The following is a 23,420-nucleotide window of genomic DNA, read 5'->3' on the forward strand; positions in this document are numbered from 1 at the left end:
TCTTTCCACTAAAAAAAATACCTCCCAGAGAATCCAAATAGGTATTCTGAGAAAGTTCTTCTTTATAAAATTACAGGGCATAAGTTCAAGAAAAAAGTAATAGAACAATCTCTGTTTGGCATTACTAATGAGAAAACAGACCTAGACTGATAGGCTAGGTTTTAAGGAGGGACCAGCAAGACAATTCCTGAAACCACTAATTAAACTTAAAACTGCAAATTGGGCTGGGGATGTGGCTCAAGCGGTAGTGCACTCGCCTGTCATGCGCGAGGCGCTGGGTTCGATCCTCAGCACCACATAAAAATAAAATAAAGATGTTGTGTCCACCGAAAACTAAAAAATAAATATTAAAAAATTCTCTCTCTCTCTCTCTCTTTAAAAAAAAAAAAAAATGCAAATAATGAGACAACCAGGCATGGTACCAAAAAGAAAAAAATAAAATATTATACAAGACCACCTAGGAAGCATTTGTTCCAGAAAAAAGAAGTCAAATCTTTGCCATGAAGATTTTAATTTATATAAAATCAATCAACAAATGTATGAAAAAATGCTCATCATCTCTAGCAATCAGAGAAATGCAAATCAAAACTACGCTAAGATATCATCTCACTCTAGTCAGAATGGCAGCTGTTATGAAGACAAACAACAATAAGTGTTGGAGAGGATGTGGGGGAAAAGGTACACTCATACACTGCTGGTGGGACTGCAAATTGGTGCAGCCAATATGGAAAGCAGCATGGAGATTTCTTGGAAAATTCGGAATGGAACAACTATTTCACCCAGCTATCCCTCTCCTTGGTCTATACCCAAAGGACTTAAAAATAACATTCTACAGGGACACAGCCACATCGATGTTTATAGCACCACAATTCACAATAGCTAAACTGTGGAACCAACCTAGATGCCCTTCAATAGATGAATGGATAAAAAAAAAATGTGGCATATATACACAATGAAATATTACTCAGCAATAAAAGAGAAAAAAATCATGGCACTTGCAGGTGAATGGATGGAGTTAGAGAACTGAAGTTAGCCAATCCCAAAAAAACAAATGCCCAATGTTTTCTTTGATATAAGGAGGCTGATTCATAGTGGGGTAGGGAGAACATGGTAGGAATAGACGAACTCTAGACAGGGCAGAAGGAGGGGGAGGGGGCTTGGGGTTAGAAATGATGGTGGAATGTGATGGACATTATTATCCAAAGTACATGTATGAAGACACAAACTAGTGTGAATATATTTTGTATACAACCAGAGATATAAAATATTGTGCTCTATATGTGTATAATATAATAAGAATTGTAATGCATTCTGTTGTCACATATAAATAAAGAAAATAATTTAAAAAAGACTTCAAGCTATCAATTTTCAGGAAAATCAGGACAGAGAAACACAATAAACACATGAATTATTGTGAATAATTCTATAAAAAAGTAATCTGAATTCAACAAATAAATAGTCAAAAACAAAACAACAAAAAGTGAGAAGGGAAATTTATTGATTTTAAGTCTCAGGAGATACATTAACTAAATGCAATATAGAGACATTGTTTGGATACTGATTCAAGCATACCAAGTGTTAAAAAGTGCCAGTCAGCTCATTTTAACAATGATTTACATTGATGATATTAATTGTTCATTCACTTTTAACTGTGACAAAGTACAGCCCTGAGCCACACCCCCAATCCCTGAGGGTACAGATGAAGGAAAAATGGCTGTGTTTTCAGTTGTTGAACATTGGGTAGGAGGGAGTTCTCTAGTCTTTCTACTTTAAATATTTTTTTGAAATTTTCCATGATAAAAAGCTTAAAATTTTTTAGATTCCTAAAGTACTACAATAAACTACCACCTGAAAACTAACCATTTCAGTGCGAAAAGCCATCTCCCTTTCCAATGTTGAGAGGTGAGAAAAATGACGATCATTTTCAAAGAGGTGTGTTATATGGCTCCTGGAAAAAAACAAAACAAAATAAGTGTTGAAGCTCACCCTCAGTATTATTTGTAAAAGTAACTCTAAAAGCAAAAATAAGAGTGTCTATAAATTTATAGATATTTTTGTAATAAAACTGAAATACAATGGTGTCTATATTTTTTCACTCAGTATGCATTACATTTCTATTACAATTTGTCTCCACAAAAAAAGCACACTCAAACTAGATTTTAAAATTAAAATGAACCAGAACAATGGTATTTTAAGTCAAGCACAATGAAAACAAAGAGTAAACTGTAAATGTCATTGTGTTACCACTTCAGAAATGTATGATTAATAAAATTCATGTCTCTCTATCCAGAAGATTAAAAAAATTAATCTTCCTCTCAATATGAATACTATAATAATGTTAAGCAAAGTAGAGTCTCTAATATAGCTTCTTTAATAATGAATCTCCTTTTTATTAAAAAATTATATCATTCTGACCCTGACTTATTATTTAAACTACTTTTTTCAGACTACTGTTATTAGTAATAAATATTCACTCTTCTTATAATGAAATTTTTTCCTTTAAACATTTGGTAAATAGCTTTGGTAAGTTAAAAACATTTGCATAAAATATACCATTGGGGATAAAGCAATCTTACCAGTGCAACACGGCTGCAAAGGCAGCTGAAATAAAACAGAAATTGAAATTATTATTTTAACATAAGGAAATATTTTCATTTTATAGAGATACCCTTCAAAGACAAGCTTGCCAAATTTTGAGATGTGGAACTATTGGGACTAACCTTAGAGATTGGGAAAAGAATATTAGATCTTTGAAAGCACTGGGGCTAAGTTTAAAATACCAGCAGAAGGGATCAGAGGGGAATGAAGCATATATGCACAATTTTCATTCACTCATATATTTCAGCAAAATACATGAGAGCCTATCATTTGCCAAACACTACCTAGGAACCATAAGATGGAAACTATCATGAATAGACCTGAAAGAAGAATAAAAGCAATAGGTAAGGGTAGCATAAAATAAAGAAATATGGTGGCTTGAGGGAACAAGACTGGAAGAAGTAGTAAAGGAGGAAGTATCACTTTTTATACACTATTACAATGTCAGAGTTTTGACAATAAGTCTTACTCCTGTTTTTCAACAAATACAAAGTGAAAGAAGTAAAGGAGGGAGAAGAAGGTGGATTAAAAAAAAGGAAGAATGAAAATATATGAGAGAAAAAGCTAACAACATCATCAATCTCACATGAGAATCAGTAGTTTGCTTTCTGTCCAAGTACAAAGAATATATTAAGATGAATCCAGACAACACCAATCAACTTTCTTACATAACAAGAACACCTGATTGCAGGTTCCTAATTAACAACTGCTCAGGACTCAAACTATGAAAATGTTCTTTGAAGTGAAAATTAAATGGCTTATATCATACTGCTTTATTTTTAAAGCAGTATATTTTTACTGAAAAACTCATTTTGCCTTTAAGATATTAATGGTTACAAAAGACAGTTATTCTTTTTAATCATAGAAAATTATGAACATTTACCTTGGTTTGTCACTTAACTTTTTAAGTTACTGGGTATTTTTATTCACTGAAATTTTAATTTTTTTCTTTTAAAAAATAGATTTGTTGCCAAATCTACCATTTGCATCCTTTAAAGACTTCTCACCATAATAAAACTTGAGCTTTATTTTCTCAATGATTCAACTATTATTTTCTGAATGAGTCATTCTTCTTTCCTGAATGTAAATGATACCCTTTTCCTATAGAGGACTTGTAAAATAGACTTTGGTAATTCCTTTGAGTTTATGATTAGAATTTCATTTATAAATTAAATGAAGAAAAATTTACATTTTATATAGTCTTCATATCCCTAAACAGTGTATTACTTCAATTATTCAATTGCTTTTTAATTTCCCTTGAGGAAAACACTATCTACATAGTTAATCCAAGGGGAATACCTCTTATATGCAATTCTTGGAACCAGAAATGTTTCAAAGTTTGGATGTTTTCAGATTTTAGAATATTTTCATACACATAAAATATTGAAAACTTGGGGATGAAGCTGAAGTCTAAACATGAAATTACCTAGATTTCATATGTATCTTATACATGTAACCTGAAGGTAACTTAAGTACAACTGCATTTTGACTGACCAGTCTCATGAGGTCAGGTGTTCAATGTTTCACTTGTGGCTTCATGTCAGCACCCAAAATGATTCTGATATTGGAACATTCTGGATTTAGGATTAGAGATAATCTATTCATATTTCCTAAGTGCTCCATTTCAACATTTTTTTGCTGCTAATATCCATGAAGTCTTTTTTCATATACTATTGGATATTACCTTTAATATATTTATTTTTGAAGAGTATTTATTTTGTAATGCAGAGCTTAGCTTATTTGTAAACTATTAATTCACAGGGTTCTTATTGTTTTCAATTCTCCAATTTAAACAATATTACTTGCAAATAATAATTTTTCTCCTAAACCATAATTTTACTATTAGCATCTTCTTCCCATTTGATAACAATAATAATAAACTTCTAGAATACTACTAAACAATTGTGGTAAAAGAAGGCATTCTTGGGCTGGGGATGTGGCTCAAGCGGTAGCGCGCTGGCCTGGCATGCGTGTGGCCCGGGTTCGATCCTCAGCACCACATACAACAAAGATGTTGTGTCCGCCGAGAACTAAAAAATAAATATTAAAAAAATTCTCTCTCTCTCTCTCTAAAAAAAAAAAAAAAAAAGAAGGCATTCTTGACTTCAACAGACTTTAATAGCAATGCATTTCACATCATGCCCTTAAGTTAACCTTTGACCTTCACAATTCTGGAATGAGAACTAGAACTTATAAAGGTCATCATCCTTCTATATCCCTTTCAATTTTGTAGAATAATTTGAAGAGCACTGGCATTAGTTCTTCTTTAAAGGTCTGATAGAATTTATCTGGGAATCCATCTGCTCCTGGGTTTTTCCTTGTTGAAAGGCTCTTTCTTAGTGCTTGTACCTTGTTGCTAGTTATTGGTTAGTTTAGGCTTTCTACACCCCCTTAACTCAATTTTGGCAGGTCATATGTGTCTAGAAATAGATTCATTTCTTCTAAGTTTTCCAATTTCTTAGAGTAAAAGTTTTCAAAATAGTCTCTAATGATCCTCTGGATTTCTGTCTATGGTGATCTCTCCTTTTTGTCTCTAATTTTGTTAATCTGTGCCTTCTCTCTTTTGGTTAGTTTTCTTTTTTTTTTTTTTTCTTTTTTTTTTTTTTCCCTAAATTTCATTGATTTTAGTTCTGATCTTGATTATTTCCTTCCTTCTATTGGTTATATAACTGGAATGTTCTTGTTTTCCTAGACCTCAGGATGCAATTGTTAGGTTGTTTATTTGGGAATTTTCTGATTTTCTTATGTAGGCAGTTATAGCTACAAAATTTCCTCTTAGAACCACCATCATAGTGTCCCAATGGTTCTGGTATATTGTATCACTATTCTCATTTGATTGTTAAGAGTTTTTTAATTTCTCCTGATTTCGTCTACTACCCATTCTTCATTCAAAAGTGCGCCATTCATCTCCCATTTGTTTATATAATTTCTGTAGGGATTTTTGGTGTTGATTTTTAATTTCACTTCATTACAATCAGATAAGATGCAAGAAATTGTATCATTTTTCAAATACTTGCTAAGAGTTACTTTGTTGCCTGGAATATTATCTTTTTGGAGAAGGTTCCAAGGGCAGCTGAGGAGAAAGTGTATTCGCCTTGTTGGATGAAATATTCTACAGATGTCTGTTAAGGCCATTTGATTTAAAATGTTTTTACGTCCATACAGTCTTCCAAGTTTACGTCTGGATGACCTATCTATTGGTGAGAGAGGTGTGTCACAGTCACCAGTATTATTATACTGGGGTCTGCTTGAGTGTTTCTGTAGGGTCTGTTTTATGTAATTAAGTGCACCAACATTTGGAACATAAACATTTATGCTTGTTATATCTTCTTGTTGATTGTTCCTGGTATTATCAGTATAAAATTACCTTCTTTGTCTCTTCTCATTCATTTTGATTTAAAGTCTGCTTTGTCAGATATGAGTAGTTACTACTGCTTGTTTTCAGGCTCAATTTGCATAGTATATCAATTTCCATTCTCTCACTTGCAGCCTGTAGCCATCTTTCCCTATAAGGTGAGTCTCAAACAACATATAGTTGAACCTTGTTTTTTAATCCATTCTACCTGCTTATATATTTAATTGGGAAGTTGAAACCATTCACATTCTATGTTATTATACAGAGTTGATTATTAATTCCTGCCAGTTTGACTTATTCCTAATATTAAATTTGGTCCTGTTTCTCATTTGCTTAGCAATTCTTCAAATGAGATTTGATCACTAGTGGGATCTGGGATTTGGGTTTTTTGTTTGTTTGTTTGTTTCTGTGTGAACGATTTAAGTGTTTTCTGAAGTGCTGGTTTAGTAGTCATGAATTCTTTAAGTTTCTGCTTTTCTTGAAAAGTTTTTATTTCTTCTATGACTCTAAAGGATAGCTGTCTTGCGTATAGCAATCTTGGTTCCCAGTTATTTTCTTTTTCTTTTTTTTTTATATTTCTCTCTTTCCCCCCGTTATTTTATTTCAGGATTTGGAACACATCATTCCCAGCCCTCCTGGCTTTTAGAGTTTTTGCTAAGAAATTGGAAGCAATTCTGATTGGATTGCCTCAAAAAGCAACCTAACCTTTTTCTCTTCAGGCATTTAAAATTCTGTTATCTTTCTGTAACTATAATGTGTCATGAAAAAAAGTTGTTTTGCTCTTGTCTATTTGGGGTTCTAAATGTCTCCTGTATCTGGATGTCCAGCTCATTCTCAAGGTTTGAAACTTTTTTCTGTTATTATTTCCCTGAAGAGGTTATCCATGCCATTAGCTTAAATCTCACAACCCTCTTCAATTAAAAACATTGTTAAATTTGGTCTCTTAAGTTGTCCCAGAGTTCTTGTATATTCTGGTCATTCTTTTTTTATCATGTGAATTTTCGAAGTCAGCCACTTTGTCTTCCAGTTCTGAGATTTTGTCTTTGGCATGGTCTACTCTATTATGGAGACTTTCAACAGAATATTTTATTTGATTTATTATGTCTTTTGCTTCCAAGATTTGTTTGTTTTTCAGAATCTCTAACTAATTGAATTTCTCATATCCTGTACTGACTTTCTCACTTCATTCAGTTGCTTTTCTTTGTTCTCTTCAAATTCATTATTTTTATAATCATTCTTTAAAATTCCTTCTGATATTTCATCCACTTCAGTATCTATGGAGTTGGCTATTGGCAAATTATAAACTTTAGAAGGCACTGTATTACCTTGATTTTTCACAGTCCTTGAATTTCTGTTTTTGTTTTACACATATCCTGGAATATTCTTCCACTCTTATGTGGGGGCCTTTTTAGAGTATAACCTCCTCCTAAGTGTTCTAGAGCGATCTAGATTAACATCCATCATAGTATGGTATCCACATCCTTTGTGTTAATTATGTTTTTGCTAAAGGAGTGAATATCCTTGAGCGGGATCTGAGAGACATCCTAGCTCTTCCTACTTAGAGGTCTGGCTATTAGTTTAGAGGTTTTTGACTCTTCTACTCTCTTTATTAAAATATCACTTTAGTCTAGTATGGTTAATTTGTGTATGTGCTGTCTTCTGGGTGGGATTAGTTCAGCAGCAGAGTCTCTGCCCTGTCAATTTATAGTGTCCTTGAAGATTCCCAGCACCTCACAGAAAAGGGGGAAATAAACATTAGTAACAACCAAAGCAAACAACATACAGCATTAAAATAAATACCTATTGCCTACTATGACATCTACAGCATTAATTACCACAAAAAGAAGAATGATCGGGTCAACAATTGCCAACAGCAAAACATAATCAATAGCTGTGAAGCAGACTTGGCACCAAGTTTTAACTACGCCCTCCACAGTACTAATAATTGCAACAGCATGAATAGGGGGCAGGTGTTATATAAATGAAACAGTTCTAAATGGCGGTAAAAATACAGTTCATTAAGAGGAAAAAAATGTAATAATGTAATGTAAACCCCTCAGGTAAAAGAAAGTTTTGAAAATCCAATGTCAACAGAACAAATGTAGAAGAGACTGAGAAAATAATGGAGCTATATATAAAGGAAAAGGAAAAGAAAGAAAAAAGTAAATTGAGAGAACAAGAAAATTTGACTATTAGAGAATAAAAGAAAGAGAAACAAACTACAGAACAAAAAACCCTAACCCTCAAAAGAAAAGGAAAAATAACTAATGTAAAAAAACGCTAAAAATAAGAAAACAGAAATGAGTACATATATGTATATATATCCACAAACCAATCAGCACAGCAAGAACACCAAATTAAAAATAAAAGAAAAAAGGATTCTTAATGAAAAATGAGAATTGTCTCCACCAAGGTAGATAAAACTGTCAATAAGGCTGGATGGTCACTGCCTATGCCCAACTGTCTTTTCCATTTTTTTTAAGGCTATGTACAGCAAGAGAGAGTGCACACAAGCATGCATGCTCAAGCTAGAGCTATAGGTTGTTAACCCCTTTCTTTTTGTGTTGCTCACCCAGCTGCCAGTTGGAGTAGCCTAAAACTGAAGCTGGTTGAAACAGTTCTCACTTCTCTTCTCATCAGTGTAAGGCAGAGTACAATGGGAAATACTATAGACTAGAGTTTTTTCCAGATCAATATACGTCCAAGGTGGGGCTGCTATAGAGTTCCAAGAAGGGAGTTCTGGAAGCTGGGGCTTAGGTCTAATCATGATTAGGAATTTTGTTGGGTGGTATCTGCAGTGGAGAGATTAGATCAATATACCTGGAGGGCTAGGCAGATGCTGATCTCTGCTGAGAGTCTGGATCTCAAAAGCCTCCCAAGAATTCTACTTCCTGGGCAGGGGAATCAGACCTCCCCTAGTCACATACACTCTGCTGCCCACAAATATGGCCTCCCCAGGCTTTGTCCCTAAGTATATTCACACCCACCTACTCAGTCTCCCAAACCTCTTCACCAGGTCATGTGAGTCACTGAACTCAGAGGGAAAGTAAGTTGGACTCCCCTCCTTATTTCTGACTTGAATTCCCCTGTGTACAATCTTTTCTGTGCCCATTTTACTCAATTTCTGCTAAGTATTTGCTAGGTCACAGGATAGGTGCTTGCCAGGGCAGTATGATAATGTCTGCTACAATGTCCCAGGTTCCCACAGCAGCCAGCTACAGTGTGGCCTCCTCAAGATGGTTCCCTTCTCAGTTCTCCACAGCCAGCTGTGAAATCAGAGCACTTTTCAAACACCAGTTCACTGTGCCGCCTCTAGACCAGCTATGTTCAGATTCCAGGTTTTCCCAGGCCAAATATTTCCATTGTATTTCTCTTTATTTTATCTCTCCCCTCTGTAGAAAACCAGGACCACTGCCATGGGCACAAGTAATGTACTCTTTCATGTTCTTTGGTCAATGCACCCAAATTTCTGGGTTTCTAAGACACTGTAACTATCCAATATTGAATTTCAGTGACATCCCTCTTTCACCCACCTTGCTGAGAAGCAACATTCCTGCTGCTTAAATCCAAACCACAGAGCAACTGGAAATGCAACCTTCTCCTCAAATCTGCCTTCTTAAATCTCCTTAGGTGAGGATTTGTAGTAGATAACCATAAGACAAATACAACAAAACAATGTGAACCTGGATCCAATGTGACAAGAGTTCCCATCATAAATACTGACTATATGGAATACAATAATAGCAATGTGCTAATGTTTATAGAGAGTCCACATATTATATACACAATATGTCACTCTCTTAGTGCTCTGTGAATATCAGGTAGAGAGTTTAGTCACAGCTTACCAATCAGTAGGCTTTGAAGTGCCAAGAGTAAGAGAGAAAGTCCCTAAGACCAGTAACATCTTGTCTTTAAAAAAAAAAAAAAAAATCCATTTACCTTACTGTTCTATATAAGTATACTCAATTTCTATGTTCATGATGTGAAAAGGACTGAGAAACACTGAACTAGTTTAAAAAAGGAAAAACAAGCAAGGTTCAAAGAAAACATCATTCAGCAACAATATAGAGCCCCAGTACTCCAAACCCTAGTACTAATTAGAATGGAACTAAATAAAACCACAGATACTTAAGTATTTAATCCAGGGATATTTTTAAAACTTACAAGTGATTCAGATGTATAATCAAGGTTGTTATTATTGACACAGAGAAAGCCTGGGACAAAGTCTGGGTAATTTTTTACAAACTTCAATGTGAGAATTGGCTCCTTGCTATTCCAGGTATCCTGGAGCCTAAAAATAACTGCATTACCTGAGAACTGGTTGGAACACAGGACTCAGGTCCCATCTCACTCCTCCTGACTTCCAACCTATATTTTAACAAGATCACCTGAGGTAATACATAACCACTTCTAAGAGTGATATCTCAACACTGATACCATGTTGGAATCCCCTCATAGCTTTACGCATTACGAGATCTGACTGAGGGCTGATTCTAACATGGAATTGGAGGTAAGGTGAAAACACTGACGGCAGAGAGGCATGCTAAGACACATCCCTAAGCCCCATTCTCAAGAGATCCTAATTCTACAGATCACTCTAGGGTTCAGAAACCTACATTTTTAACAAACCCTCGGGTGATTTCATATAGTCCAGACTTTTGAGATGTGGTATAGTTATAGCAGAAAAGTCAATAAGATGAATATGGTAACATTTCAGGTATGAGATAAGGAGGCCTGGATAGCAGTGACATGAGCTTAATTAGAAAAAGGCAAATATAAATTCAAAAGATAACTCTGAAGGAGAAATTGGCAAAACTTGACAGGTGAAAAAAAGGATTAAGAAAGGCAAAGAATTAAAATTATTTTTTTACTTCCCTGCTAAGAAAGTCATTTCTAAGAAGAAATATTTCTTAGGTTTTATATGATTTATAACTTAATTAGCCTCTCAGAGTCTCGTCTGCACAAAGCAAAAAATGTGGAATTTTTACTTGGTTATCTCTAATCCTAGCACTTAACGACCTTGAAGAATAACCTACAGCTTTGCAAACACTTTGGACTTCATACTCTCCAAAATAACTGCACAGTGTTTTTCTATTTTCTATTTTCATTTCAATCTTCCCCATCTCCAAACTACAAAGTGTTGACAGGGTTGGGCCCTTTTAATTGGTTTTCTCCTTTAAATTTGGGGAAAAATCCAATTTTGAATAGGAAAGAAGCAATGAGTTCAATTTTCTAGTAGAGATATTGAGTCTCAAACCAAGAAGCAGGATTGCTTTTAAAATTCAGAGTCATGATTTGAAGAAACTACAGCTCTAGTAAGTTGGAGAGTTCAAGATGGTCTACATGGTGATGGTTTTTAAGACTGATTTAAGTTAATCAGAGTCTCTGCCATATATTTGGCACTGAGCAAAACAGTGCTTATAAAGGGTTTTTAAAAAATTAGAAACTCTTAATTATAATAACAATGTCTCAACATCTGTTTATCAGTTGCAGTTTACAAAGCACTTTCGCATATCAAGCAGAAATGATCCAGGAGTCCTTTTGAGACAAAAGTGGTTCTTATTTTCCCATGAGGCCCGAGGTCACATGACTGGAATGCAGTAAGGTCTGGAGAGAGCCCAGGGTTTCTTTCACTCCAAGCTCAGGCATGAAAATGTTGAGCACATTTAACCAAAAGGGTGCACTGGCACACAGCACACAAGGATGCCTTAGAAATCACAAAAACATCAAGGATTGAATGGTTTCTTTTAAAATGAGTATATGAAAACAGCAGAGAATTAAAAGTATGTATCACCACCCTAAACAGAACATAATTACGCTTCTAAAAAGAGAAATTTACAAAGTTGGTTTTCATATATTTAAATATTTATGTACAAATACTAAAGTAAGCAATGCTTAATGCAATTATTCAGTGTATGAGTTTTAAAAACAGTAAATTCTAACTTCCTTCAAAAGTCTTTGCCTTATATAATGTGAAAATATTTCTAAATTGACAGAAATTAATAATCTCCATAAAGGATCTTCATCTTTCTTGTTGGAAAAAAATGCATTTCAGTGTTTGAAGAACAAATAGCTAGATAAAATATATAACCAAAATAATAATGATAGCTTCTTAAATACTTCTGAACATACAGATGGAAGCTGCAAAACTTTAGTAACCATGGGAAAAGTGTTGAAGCTTTGTCTCTTCACTAGAGGAAAAAATAAATCAACACACATGACATACATCCAGGCCCATCACATTCAACAAAGATTTTAACAAGTTCATTGCCTGTTACACCATTCCAATCTTAACATTACAAAGTCACTCCAAATTTCAAACTGTCCTTGGATATCACAGTGTCTTGCTTATCATTTAATTTGGATGATTACACACATTGTGGCACTATTTTTACTCTGCTTTTATAGCATTGCCAAACTACCAACACAGTTTTTAAAAATCAGAATTTATTAGTTTTTAAAAGATAATTATGAATTACAAAATGAAAACTAACAGGATCATAGGATATAAAAATCAGAGTGATTCCCAAATGAGCAGAGCCAGCAAAACAGTGCTCTTTTTAAGAGTTGTCAGGTCTTAGAGGACATATGAGGTCATCTTCCCATTAATGTGCCTTTGACTGTTGCCTAACACTTTAGATCTGAAATCCACAGTTCAACAGATGTGATTAACAAAGGCGAGAGATCTTAATTTCAATACCAAACTTAATCACAGGGAACTCAGCAATGATACTGGGCTACTGACCTGGTCCTACTTTATTTCCCTGCAAGTAAAATTCTAGGCAGCAGACTTTAAGTTCTAGAATCTTATGAAATTTCCATGGACATCAAAGATAAGAAAAGAGTGAAAAACAAGGAGCGGGTGCATTGGTGCATGCCTACAATTCAAGCTATTTGGAAGGCTAAGGTAGGAAAATTGCAAGTTCAGGCCAACCTAGGCAATACTTAGCAAGACCCAAGACCCAGTCTCAAAATAAAATTTTTAAAAGAACGGCGGGGTGGGGGGTGGGGGCATTAAATAAACTCTATATAGGGCAAAGGGGAAGGAGGGGAAGGGAGGGGGCATAGAGGTAGAAAAGAAGGTGGAATGTGATGGTCATCATTACCCTAAGTACATGTATAAATCAGGAAGGATGTGACTCTACTTTGTGTACAACCACAGATATGAAAAATTGTGTTCTGTATGTGTAATATGAATTGTAATGCATTCTGTTGTCATATATAACTAAAAAATTTTTAAAAGATATTAGTGCTACAGTATACTAATAGATAAAAAAAAATCTCCATCTTTGAGCAGTACTATGAACTACCCTGAAACTTTGGTAAGTGATTTGGTAACAGTTATGCAGTTATATTAACCCTCACTGCTATAATAAGCTAACATTACAAAATACCACCCAAGCATTCATCACGTGGTGGTAACAGTGCTGAAAACAAACCTAAAAACTGGCTACTTTAGAAGGAAGTCAAACACAGGGAAAGAAGCCAAACAAACATGAAGAGACATAAACTGTTCATTTAAAAGTGCTCTCGGGGAAGAAAAATAATAAGGCTGAGAATATAAAAATAGTACTAAAGCACAAAAATATGCTACAATAGTTGTAGCATTATGTATTCTGAAAATTAATTCTGCCACTTTTTAAATGTATTCCTATTAAATGAATCTTAATTGAATTATGAAGGGTCATCCATGAAGAACTAATCTTCTTTTTTTTTTTTTCAATTTTATTTTTTTTTTAATTTTTTATTGTTGGTTGTTCAAAACATTACAAATTTCTTGACATATCATATTCCACACTTTGATTCAAGTGGGTTATGAACTCCCACCTTCACCCCATACACAGATTGCAGAATCACATCAGTTACACATCCATTGATTTACATATTGCCATACTAGTGTCTGTTGTGCTCCGCTGCCTTTCCCATCCTCCACCATCCCCCCTCCCCACCTCTCCCCTCCCCTCCCCTCCTCTCTCTCTACCTCCTCCACTGTATAACCCTGAGGGTCTCCTTCCATTTCCAAGCAATTTCCCTTCTCTCTCCCTTTCCCTCCCACCTCTCATCCCTGTTAAATGTTAATCTTCTTCTCCTGCTCTTCGTCCCTACTCTGTTCTTAGTTACTCTCCTTATATCAAAGAAGACATTTGGCATTTGTTTTTTAGGGATTGGCTAGCCTCACTTAGCATAATCTGCTCTAATGCCATCCATTTCCCTGCAAATTCTATGATTTTGTCATTTTTTAATGCAGAGTAATACTCCATTGTGTATAAATGCCACATTTTTTTTATCCATTCGTCTATTGAAGGGCATCTAGGTTGGTTCCACAGTCTTGCTATTGTGAACTGTGCTGCTATGAACATCGATGTAGCAGTGTCCCTGTAGCATGCTCTTTTTAGGTCTTTAGGGAATAGACCAAGAAGGGGAATAGCTGGGTCAAATGGTGGCTCCATTCCCAGCTTTCCAAGAAATCTCCATACTGCTTTCCAAATTGGCTGCACCAATTTGCAGTCCCACCAGCAATGTACAAGTGTACCCTTTTCCCCACATCCTCGCCAGCACTTGTTGTTGTTTGACTTCATAATGGCTGCCAATCTTACTGGAGTGAGATGGTATCTAATCTTCTTTATGAGACTAAATAACAAAATAAAGGTCTGGACCTAAAAATGGGTGTAATTTTACTACTTTTAGTGATTCACAACCATCAAAAAGAGTAAAGAAAATTAGCAGATTCAAGCTGATGACAAATGATGAACTAGCAATGTAAGAATTTACAATTAAACATACAAAGTCTCAAGCTACTCCACTTGTACATAGGTACACAGGTCTATAGTCTCTGTGAGATGTAAATATCTCATTAATATGAACTTCAGGAGACATTAATACACCTAACATATTCATTAAAAGACATTCATACAACTTGACAGGATTGTTTAAAATGTTCAAATTTTAGCAACACCGAAACATATGTATATACATAATTAAAATGTTATCTGCTTTCAGTCTTTATTGGCCAAAAGTTAACCACAAATTGAGAATACATTCTTCAATTTACATAAACTAAATTCAGCACATTTGTTATTTATAACTACTCATGAGCATCTCATATTCAGAAATCCTCATACCACAGCATCTTTTTAATAATAAAATGTGGCATTTATACACAATGGAATATTACTCAGCACTAAAAAATAACAAGATCATGGCATTCGCAGGGAAATGGATGGCATTAGAGCAGATTATGCTAAGTGAAGGTAGCCAATCCCAAAAAAACAAATGCCGAATGTCTTCTCTGATATAAGGGAGGTGACTCAAAATGGGGTAGGGAGGAAGAGCATGGGAAGAAGATTACCTCTAGATAGGGAAGAGAGGTGGGAGGGAAAGGGAGGGAGAAGGGGAATTACATGGATGGCGGAAGGAGACCCTCATCGTTATACAAAATACATGTATGAAGATGTGAGGGAAAAAAAGAATAGCGTTACCTTAGATTAGGTAGAGAGAAGTGAGGGGAGGGTATGGGAGGAAAGGAAGGATAGTAGAATGAAATAGACACTATTATTACTGTGTGTATTATGTGACTACATGACCAATATGATTCTGCAACCTGTACACTCATAAAAATGAGAAATTATATCCCATCTGATTCAAATGTATGATGTGTCTAGGTCACTGTACTGTCATGTATAACTAATTAAAACAAATAAAAAATTTAAAAAATATGTTTAGGTGATGATAAACATTTTTTGTGTTAACCAAAGTCTATTTTGGGGGAAAAAATTGTTCTAAGCATTGAAGAAATTCTCTAAAAAATCTCAAATTTCATCTTACTTGCTGGCCTTCCTGGGAAATTATTGATATGATGTCTATGTATTAAACACACACTCCTGCAGCTAATGCTCAGTTGTGTCCAAGTGTTTGTCTGAAAGCAAGCACAAGAAGATGCCTAGTGATCCCTGGGTCTCAGTTTCTTTAGCTTTTCTTGTTCCTTATGCCACTTAAAATAGGCTCTGTTTCCACTTCTTATTCCAGTACCTCTATGTACGATCCTCTTTCCTTATTCCCTCTGAAGAAGGAAGAAACAAGAAAACTAACACTTATGAGCATGAAATATTCCCAGAACTGAATGCTGGAGATTCATTTCTTTTCTTACTACACTCTCACCCTAGACAAGATGAAGTAAAGTACAGCAATTAAGAGAATAAACTCAGGAGCCAAACTGCCTGGCTTCAAATCCTGACCCTTCCACATAGGAGGGATGAGCCTGGGCAAGTTACTTAACACCTGTGCCTCAGATTCCCCTCTAATAAAATAAGTATGGTAATCACAATGCCATGGTGATTACTGAGTTAACAGTGAAGTGAGTTAATCTAAAGCTCCAAGAACAAAATCTGGCACAGAGCCCCTTATCAGTATAAGATGCTTTTCATGGGAATATTCATGAATTCAACTCCTATAAATTTGAATAGCACTGATTGGCTAAAAACTCCTTATTTTTCTGTCTCTCCACTCAGACCATCTTTCTTATGTTCCACCACCTTACCTGACTTTCTCCTTGGACATCTCACAGTTGTCTCCAAAATAATACATCAAGATAAAATTCTAGCTCCTTTTTCTCAAACCTGTCCTCTCATCCACACCCCTAGTCTTTACTGTCTCTGTGAATACTACCATTATTTCCCCTAATTAATTATAGCAGCCAAAATTCTATTCATATCGCCTCCCTTTCCCTAAAACCAACACCAATTCATCAATAAGTCCCATCATTTCTACCTCCAAAATATACCTGAAAATCCACCCACTTCTCTCCCTCTCCACACACCTCCTTTGTCTGCACCAACAAATCCCACTAGGTCTCTAGAAGAACTTCCTCTCTGGCCTCTCTGCCTTCATGAAACCAAATATTGCCTCAAGCCATTTGTGAGTTTCTCAAGGTAAAAATGTAAACATGTTACTCTTGTTCAACACCCCTCAGTGGTGTCCCACTGCCTTAGGGGTGTTAAGCTCCTTTTTGAGATCTGGTCCATACACAACCTCCCTCTTCTTTCAACACACCTGTCCTTCCTTAGCACTTGCTGTCTGCTGCATCCACAATGCTGCTCCTCTCAACCTCTGTTCAGCTAACATCTTTCCTTCCTGAAAGTCTCACCTTTAAAGCCACTTCCCCGGAGCTTTTCTTGTCCTTATTTAAAGTAAGTGTTTCCTGGCTTGGGGCTTTTGTTTGTTCTGTTTTCCCTTCAACTGCTTTTCTTTTTCCTCTCATGCCCTCACTACAATGAACAATTATCTTTTTTTGTCTACCTCCTTTTTCTAGGTTGTAAGTTCCACAAAGGTAAAGGCTACAGAGTCTTATAAATCTTATGCCCACAACAAGCACCTGATATAGTAGACATTCGATAATTGATGAATACGAATAAACCCACTGTCTATTTTACATATATTCTTGTTTTGTTTTGTTAGAGGAAAAATTTATTTGGGAGCTCATGGTTTCAGGTATCTCGGTTCATAGCCAGCTCCATTCCTCCGGGCTCAAGACATGATGATCAGGAAGCAGAGACTCCACTGCCTGATACAAAAGATACACCCAAAAGCATGCTCTCACTGCCCACAGTCCCACCCTGTCTACCAGCCACAGGCTACCTGCTTTCAGTTACCACTCAGTCAATCCCTATCCGGGGATTAATTCACTAATTGGGGTAAGGCTCTCATAACCCAATCATTTCACCCCTGAATGTTCTTGCACTATCTCACACATGAACTTTTGGGGGACACCTAATATCTAAGCCATAACATTCCACCCCAGGTCCCAAAAGCTAATGCTCATCTCACAATGCAAAATACATTAAGTCCATTTTCAAGAGTCCCCATAGTCTCAACAATTTCAAGATTGCCCAAGAGTCCAAATCCAAAGTCATCACTGAGACTCAAGGCAAACTCTTAAGTGTGAGCTCCTGTAAAAATCAAAAGCAAGTTACATATGTCCAATATATATTATATTCTTTACTATAACCAGACAAAACTTTTATATCCCATTTTAAAGAAGAGGTAATTAAGAATGAGAAATATTAAGGGAGTATAGATGCACCTTCTGTGTATAGAAACAGGATTCAAATGCAGTTCAGTATTGAAATGCCTGTGCTTCTTTCATCATACCACACATCCCAGTTCCCAATACCTTGACCCAACTCTCTACCTCCATCCAGCTTCTTTCCTCTTGAGCACCTAAGAAGGCATGGTGCTCTCAAAAGTTGTGAATAATAAAATCAAAGATTCTAAATGTTAATTTTGCCTCCTGGGGTATATTTGTCAATAGTTGGGAGGCATTTTGCTTGTCACTAGGTAGGTACTAATGGCACTTAGTAGGCAGAAGCCAGAGATGTCTAAATATCCTGCCATGCATAGGACAGCCTCTCATATTAAGAAATTCCACCAAAAAGGTAAAACTGCAGAGGTTGTAAAGTCCTGACAATAAGAGCTAGGTTAGAGCAGAGGTGCAGTTGCTTCTGACCACAGGAACCAAGCAAGTAATGTGAATGAATCAAACAGGACAGATATGAGGGGGAAACACAGCTTTTATCATCTCTCTTTTCCATACTCGGGTTACCTTTATTATGTTTGTTTTATAAATGGCATTTTATTTTAGTCCCTCACAACAGACATGCTCCATGTGCATATTTAACTTCTACATTTTTCACTTCCCCTCCTGAAACATGGAGCCTTCTCTAGCTATCCCTCCCTCTCCCTTCTTCTAATAAGGGATGAGGGTACAAGAAATATATAGACATGTCAGATAACAAATGGCAACTGACAGCCACAGTTTAGGGAAAATAATAGAGATCAGAGAAAGCTATGGCAACTGGACTATCCATGTCCCCATGTAAAGAAGAATGTGGATTTATGTAGTTCTACCAGATTGCTGCCATGTAGTTCAGTGACGCTCAGGACAGGCAAGATACTAAACTTTAAAAACCACCGATGTTTCTGTCCACCATCACATCCTAACCTCCATATTCAGCTTTAAGTGGTTTTATGTGTGCGGCTTGATCATCAGGGCATTTTAAAGTTTCCAGGTGACTTTAGTATACAGCTAAGATTGAAAATCACTGCTCTAGTGCAGGTCTCTCATTTTACCTGTGCATAAACCAAAGCTCAGAAAAGCTAAACTTTGCTCAGACACCCAAGAAGTTTAAACAAGCATAGAATCAGAAAATAAATAAAAGTTCTAGAAAGGTATTGTTTCAAACCATGAGGTTCATAAACACCTTTTTTTTTAATAGAAAATCAGGGTATACTGCACATTATAGAGTCAACATTGTTACACAGAATTTGTGTTTTTAATATGTGCACATTGCTGGTTAGTCTCCATTCTCTTTCCTTCTCTGCTTTGTTCCTAGCCCCAGGAAGCTCACACTATATAGAGTGTTTCAGTAATGTTGGTTGGTTCTGCCAATAAACAGCACTAGTGGGAGACCAGAGCGTGGGAGCTGAGTGTTTGAATAGCGCTTCTTGGTGACCTTGCTCCTACAACACAGCTTTCACTGGGTATAGCTCCTGATGGAGACCCACTTCCCTTTCAGGTTGGAAGATGATTCCATGTTCCCATCGTTGACAGTCCCTGGGTGCCTTAATGGTGTCCCTAAACCTGCTCAAACTTCTTCTCTTTTTTTAAATTGGTATATCATGATTATACATCATAGTGGGATTCACTGCATATTTGTACATGCATATAACATTGTTTGATCAATTTCATTCCCCAGTACCTCCCCTTTTCCTCCCCTAATCCCACCCCCATCTCCTTAATCTACCCTACTGGTCTCAAATCTGCTCATACTCCTAAAAATAATTCATTAAGTGTTTCCAGCTAGACCACTGATATACATAAATAGATTAATAGTCACAAATATCTATTTACTTACTGGGTTGCATTTTCAGAGGTGTAAGCAGATTTAACTGTATTATTTACTGTGGGCTGTGGTTGAAAAAGTCTGGGAAATATTGTCAATGTTCTTTCTACATCACTGCCTTCTTTGGCTGATAACAGGAAGCTATTAGGTTAAAAACTAAATATAAACATTTTAAGAGCCCCTCTTTACAACTGTTATCATTAAAAAGCTAGTAAATAATTGTCAAATAAAAAATATATTAAAACATAATTTTAAACAATGCTTAACATTGCCCAACAATGGAAAGGGCCCCCTTAGTAAGGCTTACCAGTGCCTAGCACATGTGGAAAAGAGCCTTAGCCACCTTCTAACTCTTAAAAATCCATCCTTCTTTCATGGAGCTTCCTTTTCTCTTTCTAAAGAGAAATGAATCCATTTTTTATCACAGCTTAATATTTAGTTGTTTACTTGATCACCTTCAAATTAACTCTCAAAGAACCAAAGAACCTGCAATGCCTTTCAATAAAGAAGGCCAAAGAGCTATTTTAAAAGTTTCATTTTCAAATACTATTCAGTGTCAGCTTAACACTCATTCTGGGAGGGAAAAGGAAAAAAGAGCCAAGGCAATTTTCAAAAATGTCTAAACTGTTTCTCTCTGCAGAATCTGAGATGCTTTCTGATGCTTGGGCAAGGCATGATGGTAGGGAAGGATTAGGTATAAAATCAGTCTATGAGACAATCTCTAGACCACAGTTTGTTCATCCAATCTCCATACATCTGATGACCATGGACCAGGATAACACCCAAGAATATGATCTCCCACTTTACTGTACCGCCTTCCAATGCCCAAAGGGAAAGTCAAGCAAAGTGTCACAATATTACATTGATAATTATATTTCAATATGAACATAACTAAATTCAAATACAAGCCAATCAATATAAGAAGACTCAAATACAAGAAAAGAAAATATGCAGATAATAACAATAGGAATTATATAATTATTCCAGGGGTTTTTTTCCCTCATTGCCACTCCCTGAAGAACCAATGCCATTCCATATTTTACTACAAAGTGGTTACTGTTTATACTAGCCTTTCAAGAAAAGTGCAAGTTTATTCTGCCCTAAGATCTCCAAACAGTATTATGCAGTTGCTTTTACAATAGGAACTAAAATTTGTTAAATGCTTTAGAAACAAAGTACTTTCCCAAGCCTCACCCACCCCTTTTAGTTTTGCTCCTCAAGACATCCCTATGGAGTAAGTAGGGCATGTGATAATTCCACATAACAAAGAAAGAAGGCTTGCAAAGGAAGTAACTTGAGACTTAAACCAAACTGAACTGATGTGCACTGGCTCTGAAGGTCTGCCTCATCCTCTGTATCATGCTGCCTCCCCAAGGTGAACTTAACCTGCACATTGGCCAGGTTTTCAAGCTCGCTTCTGAGGAAAAAATATAAGGGGGGAGGGGGGGGTTGATATTGAATTTTTCTAATCTTAAATCTACAACTTAAAAAAAGTACCCTAATAACAATACCAACCTCCCTGAGCCCATTAAAACGCACATAGTGATGATGACTGGCTTTTTATGATTGACTGGTTTCTTAATGATGCCTGTGATCTCACTGGAAGCCGATTCTGCTGTGCTCTATTTCTTCGTCTATACGGAATTGCAAACTCTTGGCTAAGGGAACTTTCGGTCACGAAAGGAATTTTAAAAGATAACAAGGAATAAATCACCAGTAATTAAATAATTCAATAGCCAAAATCCATTACGGCAATATGGGAAAAGGGCAGTGTTACTGCATTTCACTGGTTGACTTAGAAAAATTAGGCCTATTTCCAAACTGCTATAACTTGCCTTTTTGTAATGTCAATCAGGGAACAAAGGAAACCTGAAGTCAGTCCACAATACACGAAATGTTTCAACTTTCTTTTCATCACATCACACATCATCCATTTGGTGTATGGTAAAAGGATGGGAGAGAGGCTCTCTTCACCAAACGTCCCCAAACCACCAGGGAAGGTTAAGGCTCTGGCATCCAAAAGACAATACAACCTGGAAAGTGACGTGTACAGGGGAATCACAAATAAAGTGCCACCAGCGGTGTTTGCGGCCAAGAAGAAAACAGCACGCTAAAATTAATTATAAGTTTGGCAACTTTCTAGGACAGGCATCGTGCGTTTGCTTCAGTCTCCACTGAATCGCTCCCACCAAAAGCAAACCATCCTCGCAGTAAGGGGCCAAATAACGGGAAGGCACCAATCAGCAGCGCTTTAGTCTAGTTAGCGCAGACCTGTCCATTTGCGGACAGGCCGGGCAGCTGTTGATCTGGGGCCATTTTTTTTTTTTTTTTTTTTTTAAAGCTTAGACAGACAGCGGTGGGAATGGTGCGCCGAGAGCTTAAGCTCCGGGAACAGGAGAGGAGGAGGTAGGAACGTCCCAGGAAAGAAGTCAGAGAAAGCTGCAAACTGGCGGGGACCATCCGATCAGGTCGGGCGGCGGAAGCAAGAGGAAAGGGACACGAGGGGAGAGGAGGAAAGGAGAGGAAAGGAAAGAGACGAGCCATGCCTCAAAGTTCCGCGTCCCGCCAGCGCTCGCGCGCTTGGGGCTGCTCACCTAGCAGAAGCGTGGTCCAGGTCCGGCCGCGCCCCGCGCGCCGCAGGCCCAGCGCCCCGCGCAGCCCGGCCACCAGGCGCCCCCCCAGGCCGACCCCGGCGGGCGACACGCCGGGCTCCGCGCGGGGCCCCTTCCTGCCCGCAGCGCCCTTGCGCCCTGGGGACGGGGACGCGCGCTCGGGTCCCGGCTCCCCGGCGCCGACGTCCGGAGCCCCTCTTAGCGGCGACTGCGAGGCGCGGGGCGGCTGGGGCGGCTTGGGAGCCGCCTCCCGGTGCTTATTCCGCGCCTGCAGGACCATCTTGGCATAGTCGCGCTCGCTCGCTGCGCGCGCCCGGACGGCGGCTGGGGAACCGCGGGCTGGCTGGGCGGCCGGCGCCGCTCACTCTCTGGCTGGCGGGCGGGCGGGCGGAGGGCGGGCCGGTCCCTCCCCGCGGGCTGGGAGGCGGGGAGAGCACGAAGGCCGGGCGGCGGCTGCCTGCTTGGCTGTACGGCCAGGAGGCGGCGCCGGACTCGGGCGCCTGCCGCCGTTGCCGCCGCTCCGGTTGTCACGGCGACCGCGGAACGCCGGGGGGCGGGGGCGGGGACACCCTGCGAGCAGCGCGGCCCCGCCCCCACCGCCCCTCCGCGCCGGACGCGCGCTCCAGCTGGCCAGCGCGCACGCGCAGACTTCCGGCGCAGGCGGGGCCCGATCCTGCGGCCGCCTGGCGACCCCCGCCCTCCTCCCGGCCCTCTCGGGGCCGGTGTTCGGCTGGGGCGCGGACGGCCTTCCGGAAACTATCGCTCCGCCCTTCTGGGAGAGGCGGGGAAGAAGGAAGAGCCTTCTGTAGGCGGAGTCGCTGGTCGAAGTTTTGGAGCGGATGAAGGCTGTCATGGAGCCCCGCGGAGCTCGCGCGTCCGAGGCGGCGCGAAGGCAGCGGGGCGGGGCGGGCCGGACGCCCGTGTCCGGACAGCGGGAAAGGCTCCCGAAACGGCCAC

General features: G+C 38.2%; 1 protein-coding gene across 2 annotated transcripts in view; it reads right to left on the reverse strand.

The window, feature by feature from the left end:
- Dpy19l1 (dpy-19 like C-mannosyltransferase 1) overlaps positions 1–22,828 on the reverse strand; it is a 99,263-nt gene extending 76,435 nt beyond the window's left edge. For both annotated transcript variants that reach the window (XM_071613998.1, XM_071613995.1), the window contains exons 1-3: positions 22,446–22,828; positions 2,577–2,601; positions 1,861–1,948 (exon numbers count right to left, since the gene is read on the reverse strand). In XM_071613998.1, coding sequence (XP_071470099.1) covers positions 1,861–1,948; positions 2,577–2,601; positions 22,446–22,743 — 411 coding nt within the window. In that variant the 5' untranslated portion in view covers positions 22,744–22,828. The remainder of the gene's footprint in view (positions 1–1,860; positions 1,949–2,576; positions 2,602–22,445) is intronic.
- Between the last annotated feature and the right edge of the window lie 592 nt (positions 22,829–23,420).

This window comes from Marmota flaviventris, chromosome 1 (genome assembly GCF_047511675.1).
Source record: "Marmota flaviventris isolate mMarFla1 chromosome 1, mMarFla1.hap1, whole genome shotgun sequence".
NCBI lineage: Eukaryota > Metazoa > Chordata > Mammalia > Rodentia > Sciuridae > Marmota > Marmota flaviventris.